Source organism: Periplaneta americana, chromosome 10 (genome assembly GCF_040183065.1).
Source record: "Periplaneta americana isolate PAMFEO1 chromosome 10, P.americana_PAMFEO1_priV1, whole genome shotgun sequence".
NCBI classification, from domain to species: domain Eukaryota; kingdom Metazoa; phylum Arthropoda; class Insecta; order Blattodea; family Blattidae; genus Periplaneta; species Periplaneta americana.
In genome coordinates, this window is record NC_091126.1 from 33,127,560 (window position 1) to 33,153,799 (window position 26,240).

A 26,240-nucleotide genomic window follows, 5' to 3' on the forward strand; every position below is an offset into this window, starting at 1 on the left:
TTATAATTGTAGGCCTACGTGTATTTTATTATGTTCATTGTAGGCTTAAAAGTCAATACATAAATGTAAAAGAAGTGTAATTAAGTTTATTTTTCATTTTCCACCTCACTAGATTGATAATGTGAATCTCGGTTACTACGACACTCGTTTATAACATAATTTTTAAGGTCCCTTGGATGTCGTTATAACCAAGTTCTAGTGTATATGTTAAATTTCATTGTTCACGCATTTTTTTTTTTTAAAGAAGTTCCCATAATATATGAGATTATCCTTGTATATTATTTTACGTTGGGTGCACCATTAGCCAAATGGCTAGAGCATTAGCTTTCCATGTAGGTAAACATAATTCGAATCCTGGTGGGTCCAACTGAAATTTGTAGACAAAGACAGTGTTTGGTGGTAGGTTTTTATGGGGTACTCTAGTTTCCCCTTCTGGCACTCCACCATTGCTCTATTAATAATCATATTGTGTCACATAGTTTGCCTCCTATGATGAAACAAGGGCAACACCTGCATTGCAGCTAAAAGAACTACAAGCTTTAGCACGTCCACTATATGGGGATGCTTAGGTGAATGACTTAAGTAAATTGCCCGCCATTAGTAAACAAAAAAATGATTTTACATTGCATTACATAGACTGATGGTAGAAGCTGGTTTCGATCACAAAATGTGTTTAAATTTCGTAATCCTGCACATGAGAAAGGATTTTAAGTATTACTCAATTATTAAGTGGAAATTACTGTTATAATACATTAACAATGAACTACACCATATTGTACACACACATAATTTTATTTTTCATATATTTGTAAATAACATATAAAAATGTTTTATAGAAATCTGTACCAAACTTTTAAATTCTATCTGAATACATAACCAGTCTGATATAAACTTTTATGGTTGCATACGTATGGCACCATCCAGTCTTATTACTTCACCATTTAACAATGGATTTTGTATGATGCTTTCCACAAGAAGAGCAAATTCTTCAGGTTTACCCAACCTCTTTGGAAAAGGAATAGATTTTGCCAAGAAGCTCCGAACTTTTTCTGGCAATGAAGAAAGTAGAGGTGTATCAAATATACCTGTAAAATAAAAGAGAGGAGAATTATACATAAACTCACATACTGATGTGCAGTATCTATAAAAAAAATGTCGCTGTATATTTAAATGTGAAATATTTTTTTATCTATTAAAATTAGGCGATTTTAATTAACAATTCTTCTGGTAAAGATAAAGAACATTGCAATTATCCTATGTACATGGTCCTCTTATTGGTCTGCAAACTAGCAGTAACAAACAGGATCCCCTATTTGTAATTCACCTGTGCTAGTCACATGCTAATGGAACACTTGGCAGAAAACAAGCAAGCAGGTTCAAAAGTGAATGAACAACAGAAAATTCCTTAAATTCACTCCTAAGAGTCTGAAAATACCTTCCATCACAGCCCAGACACAATTGGCACTTATTCCGTATGTTTTGGGACACATTTTGAGGCTCAGACTGGTTTGATCCTAGTTACTGCAGCCTGAATTGCCTTTTAATTCTATTATTGTATGAAGACTTTTTTTTTTACACATTTTCCTCTTCATTTTTCCCCAACATAAAATTCGCATGCATATTTAAAGTGAACGATCTCGCAGGCCATTACCCTCAATCATGTTATCAATGAACATAAATTTTTCATTCAATGAACTTTCGAAATTCCTTTTACACTTTCTATAGTTTCTATGTATATGGACCAAAGTTAGTAAATGGAGAATGCGATACAATACCGAGTTGTATGGTAAACCTTCAATATTGGGGGAAATAAAAAGCTCAAGATTAAAATGGCTCGGCCACGTGGAAAGAAGAGAACTCATTACTACACAGGATATATAGAGGAAATCCAGGAGGAAGAAGACGCACAGGGAGACCTAGAAAGACATGGATGAAAGATGTGGAGGAGGATATGAAGGAGCTGGGGATCCGAACGTGGAGGAGGCGTGCCCGGGACAGGAATGATTGGGCTTCACTTGTTAGGCAGGCTTTAGTCCTACAAGGGCTGTAATGCCACAGATGATGATGACAGTTTCTATGTTTTACATAACAGTTACAGATTAATAAGTATTTTATAATTTGTAGCAAACCATAGTGTACAATAAATGGTATAGCGTAACTACAGAGACTGACAACTTTCAACATGTATCTCAGGAATCTAATTCTTTATGTCATACACTCGTGATATTATGATTCACTGTTTATCTGATCACTTGTAAGCTGGGAAATAATACCTCTCTTTCTGCCAACAGAAAACAGCAGACTTAATAATAGAAAACACTGTATAAACCAGTACTATAGCATCCATTACATTACAATAATTTCTATTGTAAACAAAAGAAGTTATTATTGAAGAAAACAGTGCCTTTGTATTTTTCTTGCAGGTATGGGAATCATTTTGGTACACCACTCACTTTGAAGAGTATGTTTGATTAATTGTTAACATGCAGACACATTTCAAAGTAACAATATGTTAATGAAAGGAAACAGGTCAAATTTAGATGCCAACTGTACTTCCAACTCGAGACATTCATCTATCAGGTATCGGGATTGGTCAATTTCTGTGCAATTCATTTAGCATAAGGGCGATTTTCTGCTCCAGACACTCAAGACAATTGTATGTACATATTTAATCCACTGTTCTGATACTGGAACATGGGTACTTTGGCAGAAGTTTCAGTACCTACCAGAAATTTAGCTAAATCTTTGTTTGGCGACAGGGACAGAAGAGGAAGTGGTAAGCTCATTGCTTAAAATGTCACCTCGTATCCAACTAAGACAAGTGACAATCATGAAAACTAAGCTAGCAAATCAAACACTAGATTTTCTAAATAAATCCATCATTACATCAACTTATGGCAATTGTTTCATAAAAGGCATGAGTAATGAAAAAAATGTAAAGAATATAACATGTGGAGTACAATAAGTATGGCCATTCTTTTAGGAGGGCAAGTACTTGGAAGTTCTTGTTCCTGTTCATTACAGGAAATGTGAACAGAAAGTATTGCGATGCTGAAAAAGTTATGTTCACAGCACGTTTGATACCGAAAAATTAGTTCATAGCATACTGTGTGTATAGATTTCTCCTGAACTATTGAATCTTAGACACTGATCAGTTTTTGCTTCACAGACTACACAAAATCTTATTACTAATGCCGTTTAGTACTCCTATCAATTTAAATTATGACAGAAAAATAATACTGAATGATATTGTAATATGTGAATAGTTATAAGTATTTTTAAAAAGCAATTATTTGCATTTACTTGTAATTTATAAATTGAATCAGGTATGTAAAAAAAATTGCTCTTGATTTGTAAATTTACAGTCAGACATTTCGAGAGTTCCTTCAATTTTCTATTAGTGTGCTCAATATACTAACTGAAAAAATGTGCTTATAATTCTGGTCAGTTATTAATTAAACCACTTTTGATGACTAGAAATAATAGTGAAATTTGTACCACCATAATCTAGGTATTGACAGGCTACTGCATGATGCTAAAATCCTATTTTCTACTTACTGATGCTCAAACTTGTATAACAGATCTTTACTTTATTTTTATTTAGATTTCCTTATACTGACCAGGTGCTATTGTGCACACTCTGATTCCTTGATCAGCCAAATCACGAGCAATTGGAAGAGTCATTCCAACAATGGCTCCTTTGCTTGCAGAATATGCAGCTTGTCCCATCTGACCATCAAATGCTGCCACACTTGCAGTATTAATGATAACACCTCGTCCGCCATCATTATCTGGTTCATTTTCACCAATCAAACCAGCAGACAAACGTATTACATTAAATGTCCCAACAGTATTGATCTAAAAAAAAAAGAAACGAAGACATAAGAGGGAGTAAATATATAAATCAAACAAGGTATTCATTAAAATTGATTCTCAAGTACAAGTGTCACAGTTAAGTACGTAATGTGTACTCTTTACTACTGACTAAAGTGTGTTATCTAATTTCATGAAGCAGAAACAGTAGACAATTAAAAATTATTGAACATTTTCCATTGGGATACAAATATAAAGCACTATTCTCCACCTCACAAAAAAGAGTGAGAAAACAACCATTGTACTGATTATCTTTGTTTCAGAATTCAGTGATATTGAAGGTATCCAGTGTTTCGAATAGTTAAAGAAGATATGGGCAGTCCAATTTATTCTTTAAAAACAAATTATTCTGCTTTGTGTGTGAACCATAAATAATGTCATTAATTTCAGAGGGTTATTCTTTGAGATATTTCAAACAAATCGTTTAATACAATAATTGTTCGTTTTTGCTTCCCTTCCGAAATAAAAATTGTTTTATATGAAACATTTCGTAGCCTGTTTTGGGTAAGCCATTGATTTAATTCCCAATATGCTCAGTAAACTTAAGAGAGCAGTGTATTATGATAATAGATTATTGAAAGAATTTTAGTTTTGTCCTTTAAATATGCAGAAATTTGATCCAAACAAATGCAACATTTTAAAATGTCCTGGGGCATAACACTAACATTTGATGTGTTTTATTAGTGTAGAAAATTATTTGCAATAATGGTCCGATATTTAATTTTCATTTAACTCGGAACTTATTTTTATGACTTATCTCCCTTTAACCAAACACCATCGAAATATTTCCTTCAATAAATTTTTATGACCTGAAAACACTTGAATTTCAACTTTCTGTTTATAGATGTTGGGTGGAGACAGATAAGAATCCTCAAGGATAAATAGCAGACGTGTTATCTGCAGTTCATTTTAAGCTACTAAAAGGACAGAAATAGTACCGGTAAGACTAGACTTTACTGAATATAGAAAGAAGAATATTCTTTCACATTTTAAGTAATAAAGTTGAAATTATAAACTGTCAAGCAAAGAAAAATAATAATGATTTACTATAGATTTGTTCCAGCAAACAATTCAGAATGCATTCTGAAATAATACCAAACTTCTTTCGATGTATGCGCCAGTTGTGTACAGTGTCAGAACTAGTTTGGGATTTTATGTTGTTGGAATGTTTCTTGAACACTTCTTTCATGACATTCAGAGTTTCTTCTCATATTAAAATTATATTCATCTTCCGAACTTAATTCTTTGTAAAATATATCGCTAACACCTTCCAAATCACTCATGATGGACTATATTTTTATTTTAACCTGCCTAGTCTCGAAGCAAACATCAGATTAGACCATCTGCGCATGCATCAACAGTTCAGAATTCCCAGTTAATCTTAATTAAGAATCAATTGCACTCATTCCGAACAAGTTCTAAAACATTGGAACAGGGAATAGGGAGTTCAGTATCGGTTCGGAATCAGTTCAAGTCTTGTTGGAATGCACATCGAGCTACTGCGCATGACCAGGCAATTCAGAATCGATTCTGAACCCTGCTGGAACAAACTTTGTATTATGAAAAATATTAGAAACATAAAATTTTGAATTGTGAAAAATTCTGACGTGGTACATGAAAACGGATTTAATTTTTTGCAATCAGCATGAATTTCTGATTCAGATACACTATTTTTTTTTTCAAAACAAAACCCATGGAGACCAGTGTTATAGATCATATCATATTTTATTTTATTATATTGATGCTGACTACGTATTATCCTATTTGTCTAGCATTTCAGTACGTAATTCTTTGGAGGTTGACCACAGTTCTATCTTCCTCTCTTATATCTGGGCAATTCAGAAGTTAGTTCTTCGTCTTTATAGTGCAGACAGTGCAGTGTGGTAAATTTTTTATGTTAATCTCATGGGGGTGTGCTGCCAGTGTCACATTGTGTATTTAACCTGAATATGGCTACTGCTTCCTTCCTAGATGCATTTGAGAACTGCTTCCATATTTCCCCTACATTGCTCCAGGGTTTAGTTTCTGCTAACTTTTTCAGTTCTGCTCTGACCTTGTGGTTTGTTTTCTCCTGTAGTAGCCTATTTGTTTTTATAGAATGATGTTAAAGCTGTTGGTTTCCTTATTGTTGAGAGTTCTGCATTATCGTTCCAAAGAAAGTTATATCCATTGAAAGGGTATTGTTTTCTTGAGTTTTAGTTGTTTGATTAGGATTATGATTTCTATAATTTTTTGTTCTTTGGATTTTATTGGATACTACTGCTAGGATTCCTGCTTTAAAACCTATCAAGAGTACTGCTTTTTAGAATACATTAATTTGGAAAGCTACATTTTTAATGCATACTGTATAGAATACTTGGGCATCGTGCCTCAATTGAGAATTTGTGCCTCACTGACCTTCACAGAGCTTATTGCTCTGAGTGACATCATCTTCACAGACCCCTTTCCTCCCTCACATAGCTCCTAGGCGTGGGCAGGTTCTATATCAGTTTCATAAGCAATATCAGTGGTGGCATAATGGCATTATCAAAGCAGCATTTAGAAAACGATTATTTTATGAGAAATGGGAGGAAGAGTTTTTTTGCTGTTTAGAAGGGGAGAACATACGATGTATGTTATGCTCGAAAATCCTATTAGGCATTAATAAATTTAATATACAACGACATTACTCCTTATGTCATAAAGAACATGCTGAATTAGAAGGTAAGACAAATTAAATGTTATTTTTCGTACTATTCCGAAGAAAATTTATGATATTAACATTTGCATAGTATACTAAATACGACATTATACCTTAAACACGCTGCATTAAAAGGTACGAAGAATTAAATGTTGTTTGTACGTATTATTTCCAAAAGAAATTTATAAAAAAAATAAATATCAAATGTGCGTAGAAAACGAAATATGATTATCTGAAATTATTTTAGGTCGTGAACGTGCAAATATATTAAGTAATCTTGAGAAACGCCAGAATATTCAAGAAAATAAACGTAGACAACGTGATGGAATATTATTGGCTAGTTACGCAATTTCTCGCCTGTGATTTAAATCAAGTCAGCTGCGGAGAAACAGTAAAGAGGTTTATGATTAAAGCTGCCGAATTAATTTGCCAAATTGAATAAAAGTTTTCGAGTCTCTCACGTTAACCAAGCGCTTTCCTAATAATTCGCCACTGACCGCCTTAGCGATTACGATAAGGTGATGCAGGTCACAGAAGTTTATATTTCCCATCCTACTCTGCAGTCTCCTCTCCTAGTAAACTATTTCAAATCGAGTGCTTCACGTAGCCGAAAATTGTGCCCATGTATGCTGTATAGCTTCTATTTCAGCATCGAAATTAGTAGTCTTCAGTTTCCTCATGAGTGATGCCTTATGGTGTCACAGTATGAAGTTCAGATCTGTCTTCGTACAGTTGACTAAGCAATAACAATCCCACTAGTATATAGTGTGCAAATAACTTTCCAGCAAACTCCTGCTTCTGCTTCATTCTTCAGTTTATATCAGCTGTGTTTCATATCAAGTCCCCTTTTCACAAAGACATACGACATTAAAAATGATAATTAGGGAACAGATTTCTAGTTCTGTACCTATTTTGTTTGCTACATCTTAGACATATGACATTATTCAGATATCTCTACTTTCCATGTGTACAGGATCTAATTTATTAAAATTCTATAGGAAATTTATAAAAAAAACTTTCTTATGGACTCACACTGGTCTAGAAAGTTCATCCTATATTGGTCTTACAAGGGAAGGGTTTCGGTTCGAACAGGAATTTCGAATCCAAAATTTGTATACAGGCCCATTTTTAAATCTCTGTAAAGTTCCGAAAAGTATTCGTTTGTGTAATGTGTGGTTTGTCTGTTAGAGCACTGTACAAGTTGAAGGGTGGAGAGAGCACTGCACAAGTTAGGGGGATGGGACACCTTACCCGTAAGCCTAGCCTAGCCTAGCCTAGCCTAGAAGCTAGTGCGATTGGCAAAATGTCTAAAGCCCATTTAAGAACATTTTTTTTCCAACATTCTGTCTGAAAATATTGCAGCTAATCAAAAGTGTACACTGTTGTGTGAGTCATTCCAAGGCTAGGACATGGAATGTATGATCATTCCAACTAAAAAGCTAAATATATCCAGACTCTGGATATCTATTTCCTTAGACAATACAAAATATATGCTCGGAGGATAACAGATTACATAAGGACTCTTGCTGAGAATCCAGAACTTAACTTGGGAAATCGAGTGTTTATAATGAAAATGCACTCTGTTATTCATAACCAGTTGTCTGCTCCAATATACCGCCCTATGCTTCAGTATTCCTGGCAGTCAGCTGGTTACGTGAATCCTGAACAAGTCTCGGGCTTCAAAAAATCAAAATGTAATTCAGGTGACATTTGATTTTTCAGCACTAGAGTGTGGTTCAGAAGATTGTTAAGGTGTTGCTTCTGCGTGTTGTGCTTATTGCTGTGCTCCATGCTGTTTCATGCATTTTATAGAGAATCCTCATGTACATTTTTAACCCATTTATGCCCAGATTATTTTTTTTTTTTTAATTTTTGTTTCACATATCATATTAAGTGAGTCAGGGGGACGTTGTAAGCATGAGGAACTATGAAAATACTGATTTTGTTACTTCGGTAAAAATTTATGGAATGGGTCGATAACGACCCACTAGGCACTTCCTCGAGAATTTGTTCATTATAATGTTTTGATGATTTCTTGTTTTATTTATGCTTTTGCGTAGTATGCAACTTGTTAGTTTAAAAGTAACGTATAAACAAATCATTACCATATTAAAAACGCATACTATTTTTTTTTTAAATATTTATTGAATAATAATTATAATTTCCCTGAGAGCTACATTCACATTTACATGTATTTTACATTCACAAATCTGAAAGGAAACCTTGTACTTGAAGAAATAAATAAATTTGAAACACTCAATAAATTATGGTACATGACATAAGGTCCACACCTGTGGAGTAACGGCTAGCGCGTCTGGCAGCGAAACCAGGTTGCCTGGGTTCGAATCCCGGTCGAGGCAAGTTATCTGGTTGAGGTTTTTTTCCGGGTTTTTCCCTCAACCCAATATGAGCAAATGCTGGGTAACTATCGGTGCTGGACCCTGGACACTTTTCACCGGTATTATCACCTTCATCTCATTCAGACACTAAATAACATGAGATGTTGGTAGAACGTCGTAAAATAACCTACTAAATATACATGACATAAGTCCTTTGTTCTACTCATGATATGGTGGACCTCTGACATGCTTTTACATTGCCACAAATCTTGTATCGCCGTCTTTATTGTTGGGCTATAGTGCCCACAGTGATCCTTTCTCCGGTGTTCTTTGATGGTCTCGACGGAACGAACTCGTCTTCCACTCTTTGGAGAAGTGTCATATTTTAGGCTTGCGCTATTTCGTGGCTGGAGACGAGGGCATCCAAAGACTTTCCATATGATCGACTGAATGAGAAGCCAAGCATTGTTCATGCACACATCTAATAACCACGAAAGTAATGGTATGTGCCATTTGTTCCACGTATATCAGAAATATGTACTCCACTCATATTACAATTATATTTATGGAAAACATAAGGCAGACGAACTTTGATTTCCTCTTCTTGTAAAGGGGCTACTTCATGTTCGTTAGACGTGATGCTCACTTTATTACTTTCTCGCTTTATTCTACGTGTCGGTGGTGGGGAATTCTCAATTACATTGCTGATAAGATCTGAATCTTTTCTAATATCGGTGCCCCTTTCCTCTTTATAAGGCTGAACAATGTCTAGTAGCTCTGTCACTAAATCTGCTGTGGCTTGTAGTTGAGCTCGGTTGGAGTTCTTGCAATCTTCAACTCCAGAATCTGCATCCGTTATCCTCAGGCAGACCAATGAATGTATCTGCCCCGTATTTTGGGATTTCAGAAGAATCAGATCTCTCCAACTATCCTAGAATTTAGATTACTGTCAGACTAGTGAGTCTGAATAATTATGATAATGGAAACTGTAATGAAGGATCTCAGTTTTCAGATGGGGCCAGTAGGGAATGCTCATGAAGATAATAAAAAGAGAAAATGGGGCCATTCTGATTGTTATTCACACTCGGCTCTCACTCTCATAGGTGCCGCTAGTGCCGAGAATTACGAACTATTTAGTTCGTCAAAGACTATCCAGAGTGCATCCCAAACAGTGAGATATAACATTACACAAATAAAACAATGTTGTAAACGAAAGCAGTAATAAGCCTGAGATATTCTGAGAAGTGCTATCAGAATTATCATTCCCAAAAGCATACCTAATCCTTACACAAACTTCTATTGAGGTAATTGTTCGTAAAAACATCGCTCAGAGGAAAATAATAAGAAAACAAAATGATATCATAATGAAAAGGTATGTGAAAGGTAATTCTCGAATAAGTGCTTAGTGGGTCGTTATCGACCCACACTAAATTGTAAGCCCTACTGTACAGCAAATAGCGTAAATATCGACAAAAACATACAAGATACATATTCTCCTGAATCTTCTTGGCACGAAATACTGATTGTTAATAAAATTCACGGATTGAACAGAGTTTTTACTCACTTTTTCCTTCTCCAAGGCAGATGGTAGTTGCGTCGTATTTATTCGGCAAGTTCCCACGCAATAATGACGTGGTCTGTTGGTTTCCCGCGTGTTCCACAAGTGCACTAAAACTTTGTGCATCTAAGAAAAGTAGACACATAGTGTTGCCTAGACTAATTCGCGTGGAAAATAATTTTAATGAATGGGTCGAAAATGACCCACCTGGGCATAAATGGGTTAGAAGTATATTGACCAATACCAACCAAACGGAGAGTTACACAAAAGAATGCTTTTACGGTCTTCATCACCATTGAGACGTAAGCCTCTGTACAAATTTTTAACCAAAAATTCCTGTTCGAGCCGAAATCCTTCCCTTGTTAGAAGGGGAGGGAAAAAGATTTTACCTAATTTCCTGGAAACGAACTTCGTTTGAAAAAGTCCATCATAGAATAAAAGGGGTGGTAGGTTGTTCATGTTAGGCAAGAGCTACAAATTAGTTTTCGTGTTAATGCACCCCCGTCATGTGAAATGAAACTGACCAATCAGCAACCAGTCTCTTTCACTGATGTAATTTGAGTCTTCAGTCCAGTAGCACTCATTGTCAGCATCAGTTCTTTGCACATAAATTGCAGCTAAAATGGAATATTTACTAAATTTAAAATGTTTAATATTGTTAATTTTATATAAACTCCTAAAAGTCCTAAATTGGATTTTATAAAATCCTAAATATCTCTTTTTAGCACCGTTTCCTAATGATAACACTTATACTTTGACTTACCATGAGCACTTTTGTAAAGTCTTGCAATGAATGTGGAGCTTTCTTATTGAAGTTATATGTCTTGAATGCAACTCCAATTCCAGCACAATTCACAACCACGTCAAGACGACCAAACTTGTCCTTGGCAGTTTGAACAGCGTTCTGCACATCAGTTTCTGATACTACCTATATATAATAGAAATAAAATATTTGTGTGAGAGATTCACAATATTTATGTCTTCATTGAATTTATAGTTTATTAATACTGGTCGTTAATATTCATTCACTTCCACTAATTCTTTGCCCTCTATTGTTACAAGTAACTCAATAATAATAATAATAATAATAATAATAATAATAATAATAATAATAATAGTAGTAGTAGTAGTAGTAATAATAATAATAGATTATAGGCCTATGCGCGTGGAAATAGAGTATGGGATAGAAGTATAGGTGGAGGGATTGTAGTATTAGTGAAATAACTTTGTTCTTCTTTTACAAAAGAGATGTTAAAAATAATATTTAACATGGATTAATTTTGTAAGAAGGCCTTAAAAATAATATTTATTTACTGTTGCTCTCAATATCTATTGTGTAATATTGTTACCAAAGAATAATAACACAAACAAAAGGAAATGTTAAATTCGTGGTTACAACACCAGGGGCAAACTTAACCCTTCTCCGGGCAACCAGGGTCCGTCGGGCCCTGGCACTACTATTTTTGTGAATAAAATTAAAGCTATAATTTCTACCTACTTGAAATTTCATGACTTTGTTCATTTCTGTGTTGTTTATATGTAGGGAGAAGGAAAATATTGTAGTATTTTGCACAAATGTTCTAGAACACTTTTACTTTTTTAAAGTCTTAACCGGGCAAACAGGGTCTATTGGACCATAGTATATTTTATTAGTTTTTCTCACTTCGTAACGAGGTTTCACTCTTTCAAACCATTCAGTGATAATCTGATGGCAATGGAATGTTGGCAAAATTATTTCCGAAGCTCAAAAACAGTGACATTTAAAAAAATAAACCAATTATGCATTATAATAAATATAAATAAGTCAGTGTGAAGTTATGCTAGCCATAATATGGTGTAGTTTATAATAGAGAGAGTGACTGAATCACCTTTACTTTATTTTTATATGGGAGTAATTATTATGGAAAAGCCTAAGAAAGTCAAAGAAACAAAGGTACAGTCTTTAGATGCTACAGTATATTTGAATGCATCTTAGTTATGCTTTTATACTGAAGAGTTGTAATTAGGTCAAATATTCTGACCGACTCAGCGTAAATACTTGTGTGAAGAATCCATTCAGGATTTGCTTAGAGAACCTGACCTAGGAAAAGACGATTCTAGCTATGAGCCAGACGATAACGCCGATAATAGCAAATCTGATCATCAGAGTGAAGCATCAGAAGTTAATAATCATCATTTAGAGCCACAATATGACCCTGAAACCCCTGATGATGATGATCTATCTATCAATGAGAAAAGCAGTTATCACCAATGTGATCCACAAGAGGTTAGTGTCTACCGTCTAGAACTAGGATATGGGGGAAGCATTCGTTCAAACTGCTAATTTCTTTGGTAAAGATGGCACCACGTGGAACTCTCAGCCTTTTCCGACAGGCTGAGCTAGGGCTCACAATATTATCAAAAGGTCAATAAATAAAGTCACTCCTTCACCTGGGAAATCTATTGATGCATTAAATCTTTATACTGATTCAGTTATGAAATAGATAAATAATCAAGAGGATGAGCGGCTGTATTTAGAAAGAAATGTTGCACCCATGGTAGTGATGTAACGAGACGGAATTGCTACCATTTTTCGGTCTACTAGTAACTGCAGGACACCTCAAAGCAAATTACACTAATTATGACATTCCGTGGAGCAGCTTCTATGGTGTTCCAGTATTTAGAGCGACCATGGGTCTCAAGAAATTCAAATCTTTGCTAGTGCTTACTTGCTTTGATGACAAAACAACAAGATCCATTTGCCGTGAGAAGGATAAGTTTGCCCTGGTTATATATGTCTGGGAAAATGTGAATTCGAATTAAAAAAAAAAAATATTAGGCCTATATTCCTTGTACTGATGTAACGGTTGATGAGCAACTTATTCCATTCCGTGGTAGATGTCCTTTCAAGGAATACATGCCATCAAAACCTGACAAATATGGCATGAAGGTATGGTGGGCTTGTGACTCCAAAACCGTCTATCCCCTAAATGGTCTGCCATACACCGGAAAAGAAAACTGTGTATGGGTACACTCTGGAGTAGGTCGAAGGGTTGTAGAAACACTGTCTTATCAAAGAACAAACAGAAATGTAACTTGCTATAACTACTTTATTGACAAAGAACTCGCTGAGAATCTCCTCAGTAATGGTCTCACCTTAGTTGCAACAATACACATAAAATATGTATATTCACCTCTCCTGAGTTTCAGCCAAATAAAAGACGGCCAGAGTGTTCATCCATCTTCGGATTTACAAAATATGTAACATTTATTTCAATGTACCAAAACCAAATAAGGCAGTTGTTCTTTCTGCAATGCACCACACACAAACCATTTCGGAAGAAGAAAAGAAACCACAAATTATTCTTCACTGTAATAGCACAAAAGGAGATATTGACACAATCGATCATTAGTGAATACATATGCGTGCAAGAGATGTACAAATCGCTGGCCGTTTGCATTTTTATCAATCTTTTAGCTGTATGTGGAATTACTGTATTTGTTGTGTGGATGAGCCTTCATACTTCGTGCAATCTTGGAAAACAGAACAATAGGAGGTTGTTCCTTGTAGCTGTTGCTGAAAGTCTCATCCAACCTCAAATTGAAAGAAGACCTAGAATAGGACTTCAGAAAAAACTGTAATGACCATTGCTCCTTCCATGCCAAGAGCTAGTAGGCCTCTACATCAACTGCGCCCCAACCACAGGAGAGCACTAAAAGGTGTCATATGTATCAGTATGAAAAAAGTCGCAAACAAAAACAAAGCTGTGACAATTGTGGCCAATCTGTGTGTAATGAGCACAGTGAAGTGACACGTGTGTGTAAAAACTGTAAGAATGATGAGAGATGATGTGTGAGAGTGATGACGTGCGAGTGTGAGAGTGATGACGTGTGTGTGAGAGTAATGACGTGTGGGAGTGAGAGTGATGATGTGAGAGTGTAAGTGATAATATGTGAGCGTGTGAGAGTGATGATGTGTGAGTGTGTGAGTGTGTGAGAGTGATGACGTGTGAGTGTGTGAGAGTGATGACGTGTGAATGTGAGAATGGTGATGTGAGAATGTGAGTGATAATGTGTGAGCGTGTGAGAGTGATGACGTGTGAGAGTAATGACGTGTGGGAGTGTGTGTGTTGTGCTAGAAATGAGAAAATCTAAAATGTGTGTAAATGTGTGTGAGTTTTATGACGAAAGTGAAAAAAATTGTAGATCATACACTAAACATGTTTCTTTTATCGCATGAAAAAGTATTAAAATTATATCATTTATTATATATATTATCATGGATACTTTGGTCACTATAATAATATTATTAAAGAAGATTAATATTGTGTACAATAAAATGATTTTCTTCTGTCAATGTATTAAAATCGCATGTGGGTCCGACGGACCCTCCTTACCCATCAACGTTACAAAAATAGGTTGCCTGTAGAAGGGTTAATCATATTGGGAGAGAAAAAAAAACCAGCAAGTGGTTTCCTTGTTGACTGAGTGAGAAGTTCAACACTGACAAGGAAGTGAACCAAAACGACACTTCAGAATGCTGAAAAACCCCCTTCATGAAAATAGAAATAAATTTGTAGTTTATGGAATCTATAGCCCTCCAAAACACCTCAATCTAGATATAGGCTACCAGAAACCCATAATAAGACCATACTAATTGGAGATCACAGTGGACATTCACAAAAATGGAGACACACACACACAAATAAATGTAGCTGGAAGAATCAATGAAGACTATGTCGATACTAATTCTATAAGAATATTACATAAGGATGCTGATTCCAGAACCTTTATACATTACAACAGGCAATCCCTGAATGCCGACATAGCAATAGTATAAGGTGACATAGAAATGAAAACCAACAAAGAAATAATAGAAGACATCAAGCAAGTGTAACAACACAAATAATAATTAAAAAAATGAAACAGAGATTGAAGACTAAACGTATACTTAATAACATAATGACTTACATCAGTAGGTACAAATACCACATTTTCTCCATATTCTTTTTCTAGCTTGTGACCAGACGATGACGATAAATCACATAACACTGCTCGCCCTCCTCCATTTACCAGTCGTTCAACTGTTGCCCTGCCTAGCCCAGATGCACCTCCAGTTACGAGACCCACAACATTCTGTAAAGTTTAATGTATAATGCATTAATTAAATACTATTTTATATATATATATATATATATATATATATATATATATATATAATGTACATACTGGCACTTCACGCGTGTTTTAATGTCTGTGTGAAAACTAGGAGTTACAACTGTTATAAATTTAATTTTCTTACACTTCTCAAAGGCACAGATATTTTATTTCTGCACAGTTTATTAAGTTCCGGATCAACAAGCCTAATTTTATACAATGTACAACAAATATATGAATTCAGATACTGGAGTTGCAGTGCTACTGACATCTGAATTGATGACTAAAACTACATGAAGTAAAGAAGTCAATAGACAAATATGCATTCTATATATTGCAACGAACGTGTTGGCAAGAACTCTTTGAATTACAAAATAATTTAATCTTACTCTAAATTCTTTGATCTGCGTGAAGGGTTAAAGGTCATTAAAATATATATGTTGGATACTCTACATTGACCTATATTTCTATGAATCAAGAAGCATTTACCTATGTTTTAATTATGTTGATATGCTTAAGTGTTCCCTTTGTCAAACCATGACCATATACAATAAAAAGTGTAAAGCTATTGAAAATTTATATGGTTAACTGCTGTTGACAAAAGAGAAAAAGCAAAAATAAAACCGTTTTAATCTGTATACGAATGCTACAACTAGCATTAACACCCACAGTGATTAGTTCAAATTACTAGGCATTAACCTTATATAATATTGTGAACTGAATACATACACCACAAATCATGAGAGTTGTTTCTGCAGCAATTTAAAAAGCAGATAAATGCTTTTATGTTTACCATGAATACAGAGGCCTAACCTAGTTTATACTGAAGTGATATGAAGACTAGTATTCTACAGCAACAAGCATAATTTTGTCAGCAAAACGAATATGACTTTACTAAAATTACATCATTATACACAAAATTGTAGGTACCTTCAACATGTTGCTATCACACCTGAAATCTTGATCCAAGACTGAAATATATGCCGGTACGACTTCCGATCCCTGTTAAACAAAACAAGAGATAGAGTTCATTTTAAATTGTAGTTATATGTACCGTAAACTATTATGCCAGTCATGCTGACCTGTGCTCATATCCAAGTGATAAAAGGAAGAAAAAAAAAATAAGCTACACGATAAGACGGGTGAAACCTTTACAGCCTTTACCCAGCTGTTAGATTATAGCATTGTGTGGTAGCTGGCGCTGCGGCGAGTTACCGAAACAGTGATGCGACGATTAGACTTTAAGACTTTTGTATTTTAATAGGATGTTTTTCGTGACTATCTTGTTCTAATTTTTTTTTCTTTCATCTTTTAATCGGCCAGTTTTAAGATATTGGTTAAACTAGCGCTGAGATAGTTCCTTTCCCGCTTCGCTTTCACATCTTCAACTGTTTCCTCTGTAATACTAACATAACTTTGGTGACATTAGGAAAGTTTCACGCTAGTGTACATTCAGGCTATGCCTTGCATATACGAATCTGTGATAAGTTAGTTTAGATAAGACTTTTGCTATGTCTTGTATATACGAATCTGTGACAAGTTAAATTAGGTTAGTTTAAACTTATTATGCCTTGCATATACGAATCCCTGCAGTATTTTCAGTCTAGTGATTTTTGTGTAGTGATATTGTCAGCGTAATGGCCGACGTAGAAGCTAGTTACAACATAGAACTTTTGTATCTGTTTCATTATTATTTGTTGTGTTTTACTGTATTCCAATGGTTTTGAATGAATACAAGTTTTACGTTCTTCAGATTACACCGTATTGTGTTTTTTTTTATGTTCCTACGTTCCTTTTCTTCACTAGAAATCACGTTTGCACTTCCATAGTTACGTAGCTCATTTTACACGCAATTTACTACATTTCCGAACAATTTCCTTTTCTTGAAACATTTCCCTATAAAATCCTTAACATTTGAAATCCATCTCCGCAAGAAATCCCTTATAAATTCGACTATTTTCATTTCCAAAATTACCGGAACTATCTCAACGCTCGTTTTGTTTTGTTTGTTCCCCCCCCCCCCAAATTAGGAATCTTAGTGAATACTCTTAATCCAAAGAAATGGAAACTATGTACAAAATTTGGCAAGATATCTGCTGGTTACCAAGAGTTCTTCCATGCTGCACAGCCAACGGTTCATATAAAAAAAATCAGGTTAGTGAAAAAAAGTATCTTCCGTGTTTCATTGAGTTTTTTTCATTTTGTTTTAGGAAATTGATACTGTTATGTTTACGATAAGAAAGCTACTTCTGGAGTAAGAAGTATTCTCAAAACTCATGCCACACCACTGCTGGAGACCTATACTAAAGAAAACGGAATTCCAGATAAAAAATACTGAGGTAAACAAAAGGGTGGACTTTTTACCATCACCCATCCATACCATCTTACGAACTCAGGCATGTTCTCCTATTGGCTAGTATTGACGTACACGGTAGAAATTAGTTCGCAATTCCTTATCGAGATGTTGATCATTACTGATATCTCTCTCTCTCTCTCGCTCTCTCTCTGGTTGGCTGGTTTTACGAGTGCTAGATTAGGGACGGTTCGTACGCTTAGGCACAATTTAGCCTATTGTGCGCCCCATATGTACGATGATTGTCGAAGTCCGACAGCTGACCTGCGTGACATTCGTGAATCCGATGCTGACAGCTGGATCATCCTGCCTCATCCCCTGATAGATTCAGATCCCATTTTGCGGACGAGTAGCATGATACGCCACAAGGGCCAGATACCCAAGTCGATGCTATATCAGCATCAGAAACCCATACTACTCCAAGACTTTACTTCAGTCTATTTTTACTACTACAGATAATAGATGAAGTGAGGGAGGTGGAGAGTGTTGGTGAAATAATAAAGGGAAACGGTATTATCCCCAGAAAAATCCTCTGCAACGTCTGCTTTGTCCATCATAATTTCCATCACGACCTCGCTGGGAATCGAACCCAGGCCGCCTGGATAGAAGACCAGGCCGCTAGACTCGCATCTATCTTGTTCGTCACGATGTCTGTGAAGTGGCAACAAAGCTATGGAAGCCACAGACCAATAATGTTACGAGACGTGAATTTGCTGACAGCTGATTGAAGAACTCAGCAAAGACATTGTAGTACTGTAGTTATATATCAAGCTCAAGATATAGAGAGTCAATAGCAGTTTTGACCGCATTGTTCAATGTGACGAACTGACGAGCATTGATCAGTGAAACACCAAATTATTGTCTCTTATAATATCAGTCCGAGGCGTCAATTTTAACAAGAATAGCGCAAATTATTTTTCACAGGTGAATTGCATGATGCAAAGCTTTCCGTATTTAGGATTTCTGGCGATTAAGTTGGCAGTATTTGAGCGCGAATATTTCTTTAGAAAGAAGTTAGATTAGATAAAGGCTTTTGTATAGAGTTTATTAAATGATAATAAATTTGTGTAGCTGCTAAACTACAAAATGTTTCGTACTCATATTGAATGTGTACCTTAATAGTGCAATCGTAATTTATACACTCGTGCCGTATTTTATCTTACGTATGGCTATATGGCTACAGGAAAAGGGAACACATTTTTTATTCCAAGTAATATACGCTGTGCAAAGTTGCGAATAATGTGATATAGATTATACGTGATTAAAAACGTACTGAACCACAATTCATAATGTATTAAAATAAAACTTCTAGGAATTTGGTATAGGTTATTATGGAATGTACTGTATTGTAGCCTATTCAAATATGAATTGTGAGTGGTGTAATAATAATCGTACAGGCTATATAAGATGGATCGATGCAAGATGAAAGCAGTAAATCTTATAGGTAAGTATTGTTTTACAACTTGGAATATGTTTTTCTTTCATGTGATAAGTAATACTGTACATTCTTTATTGCTTTTATTCGAATGAAAAACTTACACCATATACAGTATAGAGACCACCGCTATCATTTAGCTTCAGCATGTCTGACCGTGAAACGAGTGGGCCCGGGTTCAAATCCTCACTGGGGCAAGTTACCTGGTTGAGAATTTTTCCGGGGATTTCTCTCAACCTGTTAAGAGTAAATGCTGGGTAACATTCGACGCTGGACCCTGGACTCATTTCGCTGGCATTATCACCTTCATTTCACACAGACGCAAGATAACCACCGCAGTTGATGAAACGTCGTCAATAAACGAATATTGGAAAGGTGCCTTCAAAGGCAGGTGCAAGATATTATATGAAATTCATAATGAAAAAAATTCAGTTTCCTTATGACATCGTTATGTTGGAATCAAGGAAAGAAATGTTGCTTTTGAAACTATCCAGTAGCGGCTTTATTCTTGAAGAGCTCAAACATAGAAATTAATACAAATTAGAAACAGTGACACAATTTGGATAGCGAAGTAGGTCACCCACTTTATTACTTATTTGTATTGGAACTCCATCTTCTGGTGCTTCTCACTAACGAACTTCACAACTTTCCTGTTAAAATCTGGAGTATCTCTTACCATACTCTTAATCAGTGGCGTATACTGGTTAAAGGGTTTGGGCTACCGCTGACCCTATTATTACACAAAATATATCTAACAATTACTTTAAGGGAACGAACAAGTGAAAAATGTGGAAAAATGGAAAAAAATACAAATTTTTGTTTTTATGTTCATAATTTTATTTAAACCTTCTACTTTCATAATATGGCCTCATTTTTTATTTGGGAGCCCTTTAAACCGTGTCACATGACGTTTAAATGTCTGCTTGCACGTGCTTCGTTGCCCTTTAAACGAGCTGTCAGCTCTAAAGTTTATGTTGAGCTTTGTAATTTGAATAAAGCGGGCTAGTTTTTTTTCTGGTGTGTATCTAGTGAAATTAAGTTTGTTGTCACTCCTGAATATACTATCAGCTTGCCTGTCAGCCCTGCAAATACTTCGTTTTGAAACTGAACGGCAAAATATTGTTTGTGGACCGTTTCTTCTCGAGTTTGTGCGTTTGTACGTGAATATTCATACTTGTTTTGCTGATTTCGTGTTATTTAGGATGTTATTAAAGTTTTACACTAATTTTGTATTCAATTAGTTGTATATATTAGTGTGAATAAGTTAGTATAAGTGCATTAGGTTAGGAATCGTCACAATAACATTCAAGACCACGTGTATAACTCAACATTTAGCATTTTAGGCATAGTTTTAGTTTTCTAAACATGAATAGACTAAGTGACATTCATAATAAGGGCAAGAAACGATCAAAATATGCTAATAGGGCTAAAAATTTAGCAAATATAAGGTGGAAGAATGCCAAAACTATTGTGGAATGTGTGCAACAAGAAAATGTGTTAGGCCTAGTTGGTGATAATGAAGATCAAGTGTCAAAAGAAACAAATAATAAACAAAGTGCTAGTGAGATAAAGTTGATAAAATATGGTAACTTGCAGGAGAATTCAAATATAAGTGCCCCCCAGTGTAGTGAAGACTACACATTAGTGCATGTAAGTTTGTGGAGTGAACTGTATAAAGGAGTAAAATGTGGTGAATGTGGAATGGATAGTGCAAAAGCTGAGCTTACTGAACCATCAGGCTTTGCATTTAAAGTGATAGTGAAGTGTTATAATTGCAACACAGTGTTGAATGAAATGTATACAAGCCCTAAGGTAGGTAACACTGAGTCAACTCGACCTCCCTTCGATGTAAATAGAAGAATGGTCAACGCCTTTGTTACCATGGGAAAAGGACACTCTGCTATGGAACAACATTGTATGGCTATGGGTATGGCAGGTTTGAGCTCACCATCCTTCAACTCTCACCTGATAAAACTGACGGAAGAAAACAAACTTGTTAGACAACATGTGTTGAGAAATGCTCACTCTGCAGTTAGACGAGCTCACATGGAAGTGGACAGTTCTATTAGTGATAGTGATGTTATAAATATTGGTGTGTCATACGATGGCACATGGATGAAGCGTGGACATACATCAAAGTATGGTTTAGGTTTAGTCATAGATATTTTAACAGGGCTAGTGTTAGATTTTGAAATAATGTCAAAATATTGCAGTACTTGTGAAAAGACAGAAAAAAAAAATGGATGTTGCAAGTGACGAATATAAACAGTGGTATCAAAGTCACAAAGATGCTGGTGTTTGTGAGAAAAATTTTGATGGATCTTCAAATGCCATGGAGATGAAAGCTGCAGAAATTCTCTGGACCCGGTCCATTAGGTTGTGTAATATGAGGTACACAACCTTATTGTCTGACGGGGATGCAAAAACACACCATCACCTTCAGCAGCTTCAAGTTTATGGTGAAGGCATTGACATTAGAAAAGAAGAATGTGTGAACCACGTTGCTAAGAGAGTAGATAAAGGTCTACAGAATATTGTTAGGGAATGGAGAGGGACAGATTCCTCAATCGGAGGCAAAAAAAAGGGAAGTCTGACTGCAGAAATGATACCTCGACTGCAAAATTACTACAGAAAGGCCATTATTGATAATATCCCCGATGTAAACAAGATGAAGAAAGCCATCTATGCAACACTTGACCATGCAATGTCCACGGATGACAAGCCCCTGCATTCAAGATGTCCTAGTGGTGAAAAGTCATGGTGCTTCTTCAACCGGGCCATTGCGAAGCAAGAAGCTGTTCCAAAGCATGACTTGAAAACCATGAAGACAGTGTTGCGACCTGATGTTGTGGCTAAAATCATGCCAGTGTACTGTAGACTAGCTAGTGATGAACTTCTTAGCAAGTGCACTGCAGGAAAAACTCAAAATGTGAATGAAAGTGTTCATAGTGTGATATGGCGGAAGTGCCCAAAAGAAATTTTTGTATCAAAAAAAAAACTTGAAGTGGCTGTTACTTCTGCTGTGACTGAATTTAACATGGGTTGTACAGCAAACATTTCCATGAGAGATTTAGTGTCAACAGTGAAATTATCTCCTGCAGCATACAAAATTGGCAATAGGAGAGACAAGCGTCGACTGCAGCAAGCGGCTACTTCAACCAGTGAGAACTTCAAAACAAGCAGGAAGAAGCTACGTTTGTCAAAAAGTGTCACTGAAAGTAGGAAAAAGCAGCAGGAGGGGTCAACATATCAGGCAGGAGGGTTTTAAGCAATTTCCATAATGTGTAAGTACTCAAACATAGTGTTGTACTTTAAAACTTGATTTTCTCCCTTTTAAATTTTATTACATTTTAACATGTTCAAATTGCTCCATATGATGCATTTCTTAACCAATAGTGATGAAATTTTTACCACAAGCCCACATTACCTAAAGGAAAAAGACTGTCACATGGATTTTTAAAATATTTATTATTTGCCAAGATATAAATTGATTAAGATGCATGAAATTAATTTTTTTCTTTAAATTGGCACTCACCCAGTTTTGAATTTTTTTCTCAGTAACTAAGAAGTGCTAACTAAAAATCATGTGATAGATGTTTTATTATTGTTAGAGGAACTGTTTTATATTTTTTTTAAATTCATAATGTTAAGCGTTCATCATGCAGCATTTTTTAAATATTAATTAGTATTAATTGGTAAATAATTAATTTCTTCAAAACTAATTAAGATACATTGATGAAATTTATAGGGATGTTTTAAATACATATCAGCACTCTGTGGTAAAAATTTCAGTCCATTAGCATCACAAATGCATAATTTGAATATTTCACTTGTTCATTCCCTTAATTTTAATTACTATGGTAAAACTAATAATACAAAATTATTACATTATGTTATATTATAAACTTTTTCTTTTGTAATTTCCTTGGGCTACCGCCGGTAGCCCGCAAAATACGCCCCTGGTCTTAATAGATAAAATTCCTGAAGCTGTTAGCCCGTCCTTCACCATTGAATTCCTTAAAATATATGATTTTACCAAATTTAAAGTTGAAAAAACTTATCTTGGTTTCACAGGTAGTCATCGCCATCGTCACTAATATTTTCAGGGTTTTTATTGTTTTTATAAAATTAGTTGAGCCCAGTCGAAGCGAAAAAAGAAAATTGTTTTCAGACAGTCTGATATGTCACCATATTGAGACAATTCGAGTAGAGAGTAAAAAATGCCTCATTCTTCTTTAGTGCTTCTCTGTCAATCATCGTAAAAATTATTTATGCTTTTTTTACTTGGTTATTTAACGACGCTGTATCAAATACGAGGTTATTTAGCGTCGATGGGATTGGTGATAGCGAGATGATATTTGGAGAGATGAGACCGAGGATTCGCCTAGATTACCTGATATTTGCCTTACGGTTGGAGAAAACCTCGGAAAAACCTAAACAAGTTATCAGCCCAAGCAGGAATCGAACCCGCCCCCGAGCGCAACTCCGGATCGGCAGGTAAACACGTTAATCGACCGAGCTACGTAGGTGGCTTGTCTTCAACACGTAGTATTTTTTTTATTGAGAATTGAAATATGAGGATAAAAGTAATGAATGGTCTGGTAAGACCGTGAAATGAGAGTGGGGAAAGTGGTGCTATCGTTGCCTTGGCAACCAGGCGTTTTTCGAGTGTAGGAGAAACTGAGCCCGTAAGTAGGTACGTCATTACACGTCACACGGACGGAGCAAACACTGTACAGTGTGGTCCTGCATTAGCTAGTAATTAATCTGGCATCTGCAGTCTACAGAGTATTATGTAGTTGTTATTAGTACACATTCAGGAACCTAATAGGCTAGATATATATATATATATAGATATATATATATATATATCTGTGTGTGTGTGTGTGTGTGTGTGTGTGTGTGTGTAAGCAAAACATGTCATATAAACATGGGTCGTATTCTTAATATTTACAGAGTTACGTTTCGTTTTTGGAACGCATTGCTGTGAACGCGTGATCTTGATTAGCGTGCAGGCAGCAGCCACAGGAAGCGCTACGGAAATCAAAGATGCAGTTACGTAGCGTGACGAGAGCCATTCACGAGCGTGCGGCCAAGTGCACTCAAGCGGACGGCGACATTTTTAAAAATGTGTTGTAAACTCTCCAAGACTGTAAATTAGGATGCAAAATTGAACTGCAAATAATTAAGTCGGTGCAAGTGGTGTGATTTGTAATAATTGTTGTGATAAGTGCGTAAGACTAATGCAATTTTCTAGTTAAAAATAGACGAATATGTCTCTACGAAGGAACTAAGGAGTTCACAGCAAATTTTTAGCTTCATAATACTTACCAATTAATGAAATGTTATGAGGTGTATAGTTCCAAAACTCGACATTTGCTTTCTAAGTGGTTTAGAGAAAAAGCCAAAAAACTATCTGTAGTATTTCCAGTGTTGAGATGTGCAGGAAATTTTTATAATAGTCTTTAATAGTAAAGCTAAGGATAAAATTACGTGTTTGAACTAAAAGTATGTATTTTTGTAAGAGTTATTAGATTATTAAATATGTACATGTGTTTTGGAACTAACTATTGCATATGTCGAATTTTGGAACTAACAATAAAATATATGTCGGATTTTGGAACTAACAATAAAATTTATGTCGGATTTTGGAAAATCTAATAACATTATTTCCCATAAATAATCCACATTTTATACTAAAAAGCTATTAATTTTATTGAATCCATGCAATATAATAAACAATTGTCATTTATTTATATATATCATCAGAATATTATATGTAACCTTCATTAAGTGTACATTTTAAATCCTGAAATTCTCTTCTCCCTGTGGTTCACAGATAAGCTTAGTCAATCTTCTTCATCCTCATCCTCGTTATAAATACGGTCTGTAATATTCTTGCAATATTCCAAAGTTTCCATGTCTCTCCAGTTATCTTAAACATTTCTTTAAGTAATTTGTTAACATTACTTAGTTCTTCCTTATAGATTATGCATGTGTTTTTGTGCAAGTGTGATTTTTCCATCCAGAGCACGTTTTCCCCTTTTTCAAAATCCTTTGTACAAATTTACAATTGTACAATTTTGTTCACCCCTTATCACAACTCCATTTTTTATTCCCTTATCTTAATTCTTTTACAGAATTTTAGTTTGAAATGCCAGCCATTTGGTGGCTTCAAAACAGTTTGTATATTCGTTTTCCAGTCATAAACTGGACAGTCTGTACTTAACTTGTTTATAGTGTCATTGTTGACGATATTGCAGTAATCTTCGGATTTCATAATGTTCATCTTCTTTGCCTCCTTCTCAATTCCATAAAAAATTCTACCCGTTGGTATGGAGGAAATGGAGTGACTCATTGTACCTAATTGTTCGATGAAGTCTTTCACAGCATATCACTTTATTTCACATTTCTTGCTACATGTATCCTCTTCTCTTCTTTTTTTACTGGCGGAAGTCCAATTTTTAAATGCCACTTAAATACAAGTCCCACCCAATTCTTTGACACTTGCAAGATTTTTAAGAAAGTTTGTCGGTAAACTGATAGAACACGACCTGCTCCCATCCTCTGATGTCTCACTGTTCTATTAACAAAATATGTTTTAGGATAATCAGCTGTTGTGTATTCAGTATGAATTCATCTTGAACCAACTTATTGGGGACGCTGTAAAACACTTTGTAAAAGTGGTTGATATCACACTGAGTTAGGAAACTTCATTGGTTTATGGGTAAAGTTTTGAGTTCTGAGAGAGTAGCAACCAATAATCAGTACAAAAAATTATCAAATACAGGCAAGCATTGCACAATCACTGTAAAGACAAACATTACAGTTAGCATAAAACTTAACTTCCTATCCCTTTTCTGTGT

The 26,240-nt window shown here is 35.3% G+C and overlaps 2 protein-coding genes across 7 annotated transcripts in view; one reads left to right on the plus strand and one right to left on the minus strand.

Moving 5' to 3' along the window:
• Positions 1 to 773: 773 nt before the first annotated feature.
• Positions 774 to 18,033, minus strand: LOC138707581 (3-hydroxyacyl-CoA dehydrogenase type-2-like). 3 transcript variants are annotated; one of them, XM_069837185.1, is made up of 6 exons: positions 18,015 to 18,033; positions 16,517 to 16,588; positions 15,401 to 15,565; positions 11,214 to 11,378; positions 3,621 to 3,858; positions 774 to 1,085 (listed from the first exon to the last, which is right to left on the minus strand). In XM_069837185.1, exons 2-6 carry the CDS (start codon positions 16,523 to 16,525, stop codon positions 895 to 897), a joined length of 768 nt encoding a protein of 255 aa, XP_069693286.1. In that variant the 5' UTR covers positions 16,526 to 16,588; positions 18,015 to 18,033; the 3' UTR covers positions 774 to 894. The 3 variants fall into 3 exon arrangements, with proteins under 3 accessions (XP_069693286.1, XP_069693285.1, XP_069693284.1); XM_069837184.1 differs by lacking the exon at positions 18,015 to 18,033 and adding an exon at positions 16,751 to 16,905; XM_069837183.1 differs by lacking the exon at positions 18,015 to 18,033 and adding an exon at positions 16,669 to 16,807.
• Positions 16,991 to 26,240, plus strand: part of LOC138707577 (patched domain-containing protein 3-like) — a 175,806-nt gene continuing 166,556 nt past the window's right edge. The window contains exons 1-2 of one of the 4 annotated variants that reach the window (XM_069837175.1): positions 16,991 to 17,740; positions 24,331 to 24,604. The gene's annotated coding sequence lies outside the window, so the exon portion shown is untranslated. Of the gene's footprint in view, positions 17,741 to 17,764; positions 17,926 to 19,030; positions 19,384 to 24,330; positions 24,605 to 26,240 lie in introns of those variants that run through there. The other 3 variants (XM_069837174.1, XM_069837176.1, XM_069837177.1) reach the window with 3 other exon arrangements.

Bases quoted from the DNA above. Each gene is read 5' to 3' on its own strand.
- LOC138707581 (XM_069837185.1), bottom strand. The intron at 3,859-11,213 runs GTAAGTCAAAGT...TTTTTTTTTTAG, and splicing joins ACTTTACAAAAGTGCTCATG to ATCAATACTGTTGGGACATT. The intron at 1,086-3,620 runs GTCAGTATAAGG...TTTATTTTACAG, and splicing joins AGTGTGCACAATAGCACCTG to GTATATTTGATACACCTCTA.